Source organism: Thermobia domestica, chromosome 1, assembly GCF_964235325.1.
Source record: "Thermobia domestica chromosome 1, izTheDome1.hap1.1, whole genome shotgun sequence".
Lineage (NCBI taxonomy): Eukaryota > Metazoa > Arthropoda > Insecta > Zygentoma > Lepismatidae > Thermobia > Thermobia domestica.
The window spans coordinates 284,608,294-284,621,084 of NC_137454.1; the positions used below are offsets into that span (position 1 = coordinate 284,608,294).

Here is a 12,791-nt window from a genome sequence, read left to right on the forward strand (position 1 = left end):
TAGTACAAACATAATCACTCACACAGAAAAGTGCATTAAAAATATTTATGCTAAAACATCAGGAGAGGAAGAAGTGGAAAGAAAGAAAAAAGAAAAAAATCAGGGAACAAAAAGTACCTATAAATTGTGTAGGTAAGTGCAACGTTCGAATGCAGTGTTACCAGGGGCTAGAAGTAGAGATATTTTAGTTAAGGATAATAACGCTAACGAGACGAGAGAGTTGGTAAGAGAGCCGGAAAGCAAAGAAATGAAAAGAAATATATATATATATATATATATATATAATAGTGAAAAGAGTATACAAAAACGAGCATATAAATGAATGAAAACTTTAATATAAAGCAATAAAATAAAGGGTACGGGCCACTGCACTAAACTTTCTCTCTCCAATTTCTTTAACTAAATCACGTTTTGTTCCACTTATTAATGAAACATTTATTTCAGAGTACGAGACATTTATAAGGTGTTTTCGGAAAATCTGATCAGAAGAAAACTCACCCTAAATGTAAACTATCCCTTTTGGCTATTTTCATGAGAAATAATTCATGCAGCAAGAGATTATTAGTAAAATATTCATTTATGAAATAGTATCAACAAATCGAATGATCGTGTTTGAGGAAATCGTCCGTAAAAAGACCCCAACATTAAGAATAACAAACTCGCAGAGGTTTTTTTTTTCAAAACAAATGAGTTATGTCATATTGTCAGATTGTTAATGAAATGAAATAAGAACAAATTTACGCGAGTCGTTTCTGAGAAAGTTGCCTGAAAAAGCTAATCTCTAAGGCTAAACTAGCCCTTGTGGATCTTTCAGAACAAAATAATTACGTGATATTGTCACATTCTTAATTATATATTTATATTAACAAAATGTGGACAAAATCGTCCAAGTGCGTTTTGAGAAAATAGTATGAAAAAAATCTCTAAAAGTAAACTATCCCTTGTGGATTCTTTCAGAACAAACGAGTTATGTGATATTATGAGATTACAGTAGGCGCATGTTACAGCATTCTGCGGTTAGGCACATTCTATAATGAGGAGTCGATCCAAGCACTTGCTTGAGTTTTTTTTAAAAGTGGATTCAAAAAAAAAAAAAAATACAACTCTGCAGAACTCATAAATCTGTGTACATTTCCTAACGTTTTCTTTGAAGAAAACACCCGAATGACAAAAAAAAAACAAAAAAACAAAAAAAAAAAAAAAACAACATATAAGAGACTTTCTTAAACAATGACGCTCATGTGTACTTCTTATTAAAACTTGTTTTAATTATCATTATAATGTATTAATTTCTCTTTTGTATTGTGTTTTTTCCCATTAATACAAGAATATTCAATTATATAAATATTCAATGATTGAATATAATTTTATACTCTATTGAATTATAAATAAGAAGAATGTTTTAAACTCCACAGCTACTAGAATGACGAAATACTGGATACGCTGTTATTTATATCGTCTGCGTAGGTTCAGAATGTGGGTAAGCATATAAAGCACATGTTTTAGCCGTTTTGTTGTTTTGTAGAGTGATTTATCTTTGGTATTTCCATTAAAACTATATTGACGATTGATTATCCGGAAAATTGTTAATCTGGCAAGACCTAGGTCCCGAAAGTGCTGGATTAAAAAGCGCCTATTGTATTAATAAAATATTTAATTATGAAGTATGCACAAAATTGCCTGAGTCGTTTATGAAAAAATGTCTAGAAAGAATCAACTATCAAAAGTAAACTACCCCTCCTGGATTTTTTTCTGGAAAAACGACATGTACCATATTAAAGGGTTTCTAATGAAATATGAACAAAATCTTTAGAGTCATTTCAGAGGAAATCGGAAATTTTGATTTTCACCCTTCAGTATTTTTTTTAAGGGTAGAAGAAAATTTGAAGAAAAGAAAACTGGAATATCTTACCTAGGTATAAAACCCTGAAGTTTAAATTTTAGTCGCGATACATTCAACGGTATGGTCTCTAAGCGAGTAAACACATTTATACCGGAACGAACGGACACACGGGCGGACAGGCGGACAAGCATCCAGAATTCCATTTTACTGCATGTAGGAGCCATGAAACGTGTAAAATTCTTTTAAGTCTTGTACTTGATTTTTCCTCTCCTATTGTTGCTCGGAAGTAAATATAAATTATTATTATTATTAATAATAACAATAAAAGCAATGGGATCTCCCATTATTTTCTTCATTACATTTTTATTACGTTCAGTATATTCACTATTATTATTATTATTATTATTATTATTATTATTATTATTATTATTTCTTGTTAATATTTCATTATTTTATATATTTGGGTTCCTTCTTCCTTGTAAGTATACAAAGTAATATCTTCATTTATTATTCCTTTGCTCTCCTGCATATTTAACGTCCCACTTAACTCTCTCTCTACTGTTAACTTGAATGCACTAACACTTGACTCTGACTTTGAACATAGGGTCACCTGGATACTTTGCAAACACTTGTTTATTCGTTAATGTTTCTTTTCTCCCTGCTTTTTCCACTTCATGTGATCCCTCTATCTGATGAAATATTTAGCGAAAATGCTTATAGTTTGTCCTTTCAGTGAGTGATAATGTCATTAGGTAAATAATTCATTATATATATAGTTGTATATATAATGTATATATGTTCATATATACATAAATATAAAACTTTATTGAACGAAAGATATTCTCATAATCCTTGCATACATGATGAACGATAAATAAATTAAAATAGAACTTTTAAATAATTTGCATGATGTTATAAAAATATGAAAGAAAAAGTAATTAAAAATTTCCTACACCTTCTCTCTCAAACTTTAAATGAGCTATGTGTTATTCTCTAGTATCATCTCCCACCACTCTAGTATCATCTCCCGTCTCCCGGAACGACTCACAGGTATGGTAGTAATACATCTCTGAATTAAACCATTAAAATATTCTAATTATTTAAAGTTTAGTAATATGCACGTTACTATCGAAGTGAATCATTTCAATCCCAAGATGATATGTTCTTTATGTATTAGTAATTAATATTACATAAAGTAAAAATTAGTATAAAATGAAGAAAACAGTTTAAATGGATTTGAGCAATGGAGGAACTGGATATAGATATAGCGCTGAAATTTTTCAGTCATGTGCTATAAGGAAAGATATATAATATAATACAATATAATGAAACAAATTCACTATATTTCGTAGTAGAAACACTATATTCTCTTTGCTGCCTTAAAGAATCTTAGAAAGGACAAATAAATAATTGAAAATAGTAAATCAGTTCACATTTTATTCTTACCTCAACTACTCGAATACCTGCAGTAACATTTTCCGGTATTGTGGCTTCATATTCAGGTTGAAGAAACATGGGAGGATTGTCATTTTCATCATCAATGTATACAGTAACTGATGCTATGCTTGATAAAGCCCTGAGGCCAACTTCACGGGCAATAATCTGAAAGGAAAGAACAGCACTAATATTGCTAAATCATACATCTATCTAGAAATATGTACTGAAACTCATTTAGATTGTTAATCTCTCAATTGACACCAAATATTATTAGTAGAGACAAAAAGCTTACATATTTATGTCTCTATCCATTTTAAAAATAATATACCTTTATCCTGGGTTGGCAATACTGTTAATCTGATGGCATTGTAGAGTATGTTAAATAATTTCTACTTTCGGTATTAGCATCGTACAATACTTCAGCGTTTTTGATCTAGAAGTTTGAAAGCTAAAAGCGTTTTAAGATCTACCCTATATATATATATATATATTTATATATGTTATTGCAACATTGATAATTGTAACTACCTGATAACTTAAAGTTTTTTTCAATCCCCTCCAACACCTCTTTACACTCAATATTAAAATTATTAATTACGTTAAATCAAGTATTAATTAAAATAATAATTATTAAATTAGAATTTTAATTTTGGCAGTATAATTACAAGTCCTATGCTATGCATAAGTATCGGAAGTCTTATAGAATACATATGTCAGTCCGTCTGTCGACAGGTATCAGAGCAAAAATGGTAAGAGATATTGAGAAGCAGATTCATGCAGTCGATTCAGTGTCCCACGAATAGGTTCCATCTCCTCTGTTAGCCTTCTGTTCAAACCAGAAGTGATTCAAATTAACCGTTTCCAGTTTCAATATTTATCGCTATAGAACAAAAACAGAGAGCGACAAGCTGTTTTTCTGTAATCGATTTAGAATCTCTAGAGGACATACCATTACAACCTGAACATTCTACCAAAACTGGAAGAAGTTCAAATATATTACTACTACTGGTTTCAATACTGACTTTTATGGAAGAAAAAGGGTAAAAAATATGAAGAAGCAGTTTCTTGCAATCGATTCAGTATCCTATTCTTCCGTAAACACACTATTCAAATCAGAAGTGGTTCAAATCAACCATTCTTGGTTTACAAGTTGATCGTCACGAAACAGAAACGATAATAGATCATGCTAAACGGTCTTTTGGAATTGATTCAACGTCTCCAGAAAACATTCCATTACGGTACTAGTCGCAATACTCTACGAAAACCAAAAATGGTTGAAATTTACGAGTACTTCCGATTTCAATATTAATTCACCTAGAGGAAAAACAGCAAGAGGTATCGAGAAGCGTTTTACGCAATCAACTCTCCGTTCCAAGAATAGATTTCGTCTCTTCAGCTAACCCTCTATTCAAACCGAAATTAGTAGAAATCAACTGTTTCAGGTTTCAACATTGCTCACCATAGAATCAAATGATAACAGATAGCGACAAATGGTTTTTAGCAATCGGTTAAGTGTTTCAAGGGAACATACCATCACTAATCACAGCACTGTACCAAAACCAGAAGTTGTCGAAATTTATTAATATTCCGGTTTCAATACTTATTTCCATGAAGCAAAGAGATATCGTGAAGCAGTTTTATTGCAAGTTTAATGGATCCTCCGTTAAACCTCCATTCAAAACCAGAAGTGGTTCAAATTAATTATTTCCAGTTTCAACACTTGTCGTCATAGAACAAAAACAGAAGGATAGCGAATAATGGCTTTTCGTTATAGATTCAGCGTCCAAGAAACAGGTTCTATCATTGATCTTATTACTCTATTGCAACCAGTAGTTATAGGTGTACTACTTCAAGTTTCAGTATTGAATTCATACAGTTTGGAAGTCTTCAGTAGTTTCGAACCGTGAGATAAATTTCACATGTTAAATTAATTATTAAATTAAAATTATATCTCGATTTTTTAATTTAAGAAATTCCAAACTCCTTGCAGAAATGGTCCCTTCAATTTTATGAAATACTAACCCCTTTAAAGAACTAGTACATCCATTTTGTCACTTCTGCGAGTTTCCATTTCTCTCCTTTATCGGTTTTGGACAGCATCCTTGAATTAGCTTGCGCTGCACCTTATTAACCTCAAATGTACTGCATTTTACTGTTTTCTTTTAGCATATTGGCTTAATACCAAAGTTCACGTGATGTCGAATAAAAAGAAATGTACTGCATTAAATGTGGAAGAAAAACGGAATGTACTAAAAGCGATAGGTCAGATAGGAAAGAAGACAATAAAGTTTATAGCTAAAGAATTCAATATCCCACCCAATATTTTATCCAAAATACTAAAAAATAAACATAAGTGTGAGAACAAAAGTGTACTTCTGAATGTGTAAAAGAGCAAAGAAAGATGAATTTTAGGATGTTGAAGAATGTGTATTGAAGTGACTAAAGCAGTGCCGCGACAAACGCATGATTATTGGGAATCCTGTTGTTCAGAAAGAAAGAAAGAAAGAAAAAAAAAAACTCCAACAGTTTGCAAAAACATTGGAACACATAGGTTTCAGAGCAAGCAATGTTTAGTTGCGTAATTTTAAGAGGAACGAAATATTTTTTTAAAGGAACGTGCAGCGGAAGTACAAGTGTAGATGATGCGGTTTGCGGTGATTGGCAGTGTGGAAATTGAAGCACTCCGAGGTAGGGGGGGGGGAGTTAGTGTGTGCCTAAAATACACTTGTACTAGGGGAGTACTCTTGCAGACTAGGCGGTAATTTCTCAACGCATTCCAAAAGAAACTTTTACTCGCAGGAAAATACTCCTGTACCACTGGCGTATTTAGGGGAGCTATCGGGCTCAAGCCCCACCGAAATAAATTTGTTAGTTTTTCGCGTTGTACGTACCTACAGCAATAATCCTGCTTACCACTTCTAAGAATGTTATTGACTTTCCATATTCTTATGCTCTTTGTTCAGAAATAATACTGTATTTGTCAAATTTCATTCCATGTAAAGACTGCGATCTTTTTTCTTTCTTTCGTCCATTCTACTCTTGTGTTTCTTTTTCCTTAGTTGTTACTTTCTTTCGTTTCTCCTATCATACTTTTGACAATTGTTAGTTGTGATTCAAGTCAGCCGTCGTCAGTAACATCAAAACTAAGAGGAGCTGATAAGCGAAACTGGTTTCCACATCAACTTGCAAGGATATCAACATTACGGGACTTTACTTATTATAGGAATATTGACATCATTTAGTTATAAAGAAAGGTAAACGTTTGAATTAAAGAAAATCAAGAGGGGGGATAAGTAGCCCGGGAAATTAGGTAGACCAAGAGGGTGTTTCCTTTTTCCTTCTGTGAATAGAATAAAGGGTTAGATTCACTGCTAAATTTTTGTGTGTATCATATCACATAAGATTCACCAGTCTGCAATTCTTGCCATTAAATCTGCTATCAGTATATTTCAGCTTCAACTTGTCTCAACATTTTCTTTCAGGTAAAAACGTACACAGATAAAACTGAATATTCCATTTTTTCTAAAATGAAATAGGTTAAATTGAAATGAGATTACAAATATTCAACGTGTGTTTGAAGGAGCGTCATTTCAGATTTGCCTAGGGAGGAGGGGTAAGATCCTCCACTGTCATACGAGTTTCACGTTTTCTCTTAGGATATTAGTAAACAATCGATTAAAACATATTTAATTCTCAAGCTCAGGTGGGCAATTGTCCCCCGAAACAAAATCCTAAATACGCCACAGCCCTGTACAATATGGAAAAGGTTAAGATTTCTCAGTTTACAGTATTTTTCTCACAAAATACTTGAAAAATCAGATTTTCTAATTTACATAGCGTATAAAGGTGCTTGGGTACTCTCTGTGAGAGCGTCCCCATAAAGTATGCTCATAATTGTAATTTTGTATTCTGTCTTCTCGGAGTAGATTCCATTTTGATACAGATTCCTTAATAGTAAGCGAAACACTGTTGACTTGTTATTTGTTTATACATTTAAATTTTGTAATTACACATGAAGGTTTATGTTATTACCAAGTTCTTCCCCTAGAAAGTACAAAGGGAACGAGGTTCCAGGGAAGTGTTCAGAGGTGCCTGGAAATCCTCCCCCCCTTTCCCCCCTCAATTACCACACTGGTGATTGGAAAGAAAAACTTTCAAATTTGGCTGTGAGTTACACATCAGAAAATATCTTAACGTAAATGAGAACGGACTTTTTTTAAAGGTGCTTGTCAGACTAAAATAAAAAATGGCGGCACACACGGTAAAGTACGTATAACAGTCTTGCTGGCAGTTAACTGCTCAAGAACTGGAAAAAACAAGTCCTTGCTCATCGGAAAATTCCACAATCCAAAATGTTTTAAACACATGGAAAACTTTCCTACGAAATACATGTTGAACTAAAGATCGTGAATGAACAGTATATGGCTTCAAACCATCGACAAGGAAATGAAGAAGAAGGGAAAAATACTTCTTTTTATCAACAAATGTACGGCTCACGAAGACATCCCTAATCTGTATATAATCAAAGTTGACCTTTTATCACTGAATACATATTCTAAGCCTCAAACACTTGACCAGGGCACTATACAGAATTACAGAAGGAAGGTTGTTCGTCAGTTTCTCAGCGACATCAAACGCCAGGCATCTACAATGATTAATGTATTTGATGCTATGTGGATGACCATGAAAGTGTGAAACACATAACTGAAAAAATTAATTGCTAATTGTTTTAAAAAGAGTAGCTTTAAAGTAAATTATCTCAAAGAGCAGCAGTACACAAATCCACAAACCTTAGAAATCATTGAAGTCTTTTAAAACTGGACACAAGCCAGTGAGATACTGTACGTGCAGGAGATGGAATATAAGGGCTTTATAACCTTTGTTGGTTACAATGAGAACGAAACAAAATCAAGCTGGGTATAATACTACTACAACAACAGCAACAACAACAACAACAACTACTACTATTAGTAATAATAATAATAATAATAATAATAATAATAATAATAATAATAATAATAATAATAATAATAATAATAATAATAATAATAATAATAATAGTAACGTTCAATTTTTGTATAGGTCTAATATGAGCAAGTAGAGAACATCAAAAGTCAAAAAAATGTTTCCTGTTGATGTATAATTTTTACGTGTTCTCATGAACATGGGAAAAAGTGGGCTCTCCCATCTTCATAAGGGGGAGGGGGCTCATGCAACCTTCGTTACTACTGCTCTGAAATGTGAGTATTTAGGACAGGAACGTATTGAATGTTCAGCGAGACAATAGAGTCTTCACGAAAAGCTGGTTACTGCAACGCATTAAATAGAAATGTATAATATGTGAGCATACGATACGCAAGCGCGCAAGGACCACTTCATTTCATTTACTAGTGCTCGACGATGTGTGTTAATTGCCCAAAAAGGTTTAATATAACGTTTATTTATTTATTTATTTATTTATTTATTAAATTGTTCTTTTATTTTTTCATTTATTTTATTTAATGAATATTAATTTAGTTTATTTTTGTTTTCCTGGTTGCAATTGTGTCTAAAAGAAATGGTTGTGCTGGTGTCACAGCTTCTGCTGGTATAGCAAGAAAATCGGTGATTTTGTATAAAAAGTGCCGTTAAAATGTCGCAGGAACTTTGATGACATATACAGTTTATATGAAATATGTATTTTGAAGGTTAGCATAAAACAAAAATTATGACAAGGTCTAAAACATATAGAATAATCACTGCAGATATGCTACCTAAGGAAATTATAATAAAAGAAATCCGCTCCAATTTCTTGCGAACCAGGCAAGAAGTTCCTTCTCTGCAAGAACTGGCACACATCCTAATGAATGACGTAGAATCACTAAAATGTGAAATAAAGGAACTACTACACCAACGAAATGATCAGAATGTTGAAGTGCAAGTGCAAATACTTAGTGCCAGTGGTCAGTAGTAGTTAAAAAAAATAGACCTTCTGCTGCGATATTAAACGTGGAGATCAAAGCTAGATACACTACACTAAATCAAGAACAAGGTATGAACAATAACAATCAAGTAATTGCAAGCGTAAGTTGTGACAACTGTATACAGTTAGGAAAGTCCACGTACTTTCAACAAACTAACTTACATGTAAATGGGAAAACAGTGGTACCAAGCTTATCACCCAAGAATCTAGTGTAAATCACAGAAAACTATAAAAAGTTAAACAACTTACAAACAAATGGTATCAAGAAGAACACTGAAGACAAGATGTATCTACAAGGGTTCAAGTACGAAAATTGGAGGAGAGCATTAGGGGAACAAATGAGAGGGCTATGAGTCTTTGCAGTGTACCGAACGTTCTTTTACTAACAATAAGCAACAGTCATGGAAAATGTTGTTCACGAATTCTATAAGAGCATATAGTAAAATTCAATTGACTACTTTCTTACGAACAAGTATGTAATGGTATTGCTAACTTATCAAGGAATCTAGTAAACGATTTACGTTGTTCTCCTAGCGGGAACAAACAACTTCTCAAGTAACAGTGTTTCTAATGAAAACGCCCTAAACACTATTGAATCTATCTTGTTGTATCTCGATTCGAAATACGTAAACTCTGTTGTATCAGTATGCTTTATAGATATGATTTTCCTCATTGCCCAAGCGGTCACTGCAATAGGCATATATTTGAATTTAACGACCAACTGAATAAATTAGCAGGTAATTTCCATAGGATGAGTGTAGTGAACGTAAATCACTTTCGAAGATACTGCTTCACCAAATATGGTGTCCATTTTAATAGAAAAGATAAACAAATATAAAGTCATCTCACATACACAGTCCAGATTAAAGCTACTGAAATTAAAATTAGTGATCCTAAAATTAAACTCTCGAACAAACATAATGGTGACACCGTTTATATAACATCAAATCCTGAGAATGTGAATGCAAATCTCATAATAGTGTAACATCAACCTCGATTCTTGCTACAAAACCAAATACTTGTCAATTTCTCACCCAAATATCAGATACAAGGGACACTTAAATGTTCTTTTAATAATTTTCAAGATCTAGGGAACAAAACTGACTGTCTGGAGGTATTGTTATAAAGTGAATTTTCAAATGTATATCTTTGTATAGGCGATCACTGGTTAGCTTCAAATATCATTAATGCGGTTAACTTAACTGGTTCAAACCTTGTGAGTTATTATTCTCGTACAGTCAAAAATGGAGGCGGTGTTGCAATATTTGCTCGTGCATATTTAAACGCAACGGAGATTGACGTCCGGAACTTCTGCGTCGAAATACATTGTGAACTATTTGCATTAAACATGATGAAGTAAATATTTGTTATTGGATATGGTCCCTTCTGGTGACCTATAAATTTTTTTGAAGAATGTTGAACAGCTTCTCACAAAACTATGCAAAATGCTTAGAAGTATAGTTCTCTGTAATGATTGGTGAGAAATATCAATTGGTTAAGGCTTTCAACCGAAAAATCAAAGTTGGAAAGTTTGTTAAACTTATATGATCTGCATGCCATTCACCCGTCAAGGTAAAATGGCTCTCGACCAAATTATTATTCCACAAAGTAAGTTTAAATGTATGTATGAAATTATTGGTATTGGATTTTCTGATCATGAAGCTATTTATTCTAAACTAGCTGCCGATAAACATTTAAAGAAAATTAAAAATCGTTAATGAGAACTTACAAGATTTTTTCAAATGAAAATATAAATTATTTTTGTTTATTATTACATCATGAATATTGAAACACTGTGTATAACTTATCCAGTACTAATGATACATTCAATTATTTTATTAATACATTTCTGAATTATTTTATCATAGCCTTCCCATTATAGTTACGAAAAAGCTCTAATAAAAACGCTCCAAGATGAGTCACACAAAAAATAAAAATATCTAAGCAAAATGTATATATTACAATAAACTTATGAACACTTCCACAAATTTATCAGCTAAATTTAGAGCCCGAAGAGAAACATACAAGAAAATATATCAAAGTTATTCAAGGAGCCAAAGGATTCACAATGACAATATATCGTTAATATATTGATAAAAAATAAAATGGAAGGGGCGTGGAAAGTCCCTACGCGTACCGGTAACTCACGAAGAGTAACCCAATGCGTGAAATATCACAAATAAACTATAGGAATAATTCTTTCGTGATCCTACTGCCATTACTGGGATTTTTAATGATTATTTTCTTGATAATGCTTCCCATATGTACATCGGATCAGTCTAGGGGAAAACATCTCGTATAATATGCATAGTATGTACGTGATTTCGATAACTGAAGAGGAGTTATTGACCTGTGCTATTAAAAAGTGCACATTTAGTAGGCAAACATCTCTACTATCTTTTAAATATATAATTTGAATTAGGTGTGTTTCCTGAAAGTTAAAGATAACGAAAGTTTGTACAAAAAATAATAAATAAATAAATAAATAAATAAATTTTAAAAATCATGATATCCAAAACTGTAAACTTATTTGTAATCTATCTGTTTTCTCGAAGATCTTTGAATCAGTATTGTTATTGTACTTGAAAAATTTTATATCCTACCAAAATCTGATCTCGACTTTTCTATATGGTTTTCAAAAAATCAGATCAATCGATACTGCAGTTTAATTTTTTTACAGAGATTTTTAATGTTCTTATAAACAAAAAGTAGACAGCAGATTTATCTGCCGATTTTTCTAAAGCTTTAGATTGTGTACAACATTCTCTTCTATTGAAAAAACTTCAGAAGTACAATATTAGTGCATACATGATTTACCTTGTATTTGACAAACAGAAAGCAGGTAGTTCAAATAGGTAAAACACTTAACAGTATGGAAGTCGTATTTTCCTCCAAAACCACTACTATCTCTGCTGGTGTTCTTCAAGATCAATTCTTGGGCCAGTACCTTTTTGTACATAAACGATATTGTTTAATTTATCTATTTTGTGACTGATAAATTGTAGAACATTGTACTATATATGGTGATAATTTGAATGTCTCAGCACAGGCGTCAATACAGTAAAATTAGGAAGCAACTTGAAATACATTTGACTGTTCGACTGTCTGACAAAATGGACGTCGCAGAACCAGCTGATGATAAATGCAAAGAAAACTTAAGCACTTCAAATAGTACCTGCTATTATGTTAAACACGATTTTCGCAGATTACTCGCACTCCACCAAATTTTTAGAAGTTACAATAAACGACAGACTGATTTATGATGAACATTGTCTTAAAACAAACTTTTGCTTTCATTTTATTATGCAGAATTCTAGTCTTATACATATAAGTTTTATTTATATATTAATATTCTACAAAGAAACTTCTTCATATTCCAAAATACCATATACTGAATTTCTCATGAGGAAAGATTCACAGTAATTTTTGAAATTATAGTGAGACATTGTGTATACATTTTGAGGTAGTAAATTAAAAACTTTCTTACTCGTATACTTATAACTTTTTCGTGTGTTGTTTAAGCTGACTTGTAACTTATTTAAGTCGTCT

General features: G+C 32.2%; 1 protein-coding gene across 1 annotated transcript in view; it reads right to left on the reverse strand.

The window, feature by feature from the left end:
* The window catches only part of LOC145661188 (cadherin-86C-like), a 458,587-nt gene that overhangs the window by 79,106 nt on the left and 366,690 nt on the right, over positions 1–12,791 (reverse strand). The window contains exon 11 of the mRNA XM_081726639.1: positions 3,290–3,445. Within this exon, the coding sequence (XP_081582765.1) occupies positions 3,290–3,445 (156 nt within the window). The remainder of the gene's footprint in view (positions 1–3,289; positions 3,446–12,791) is intronic.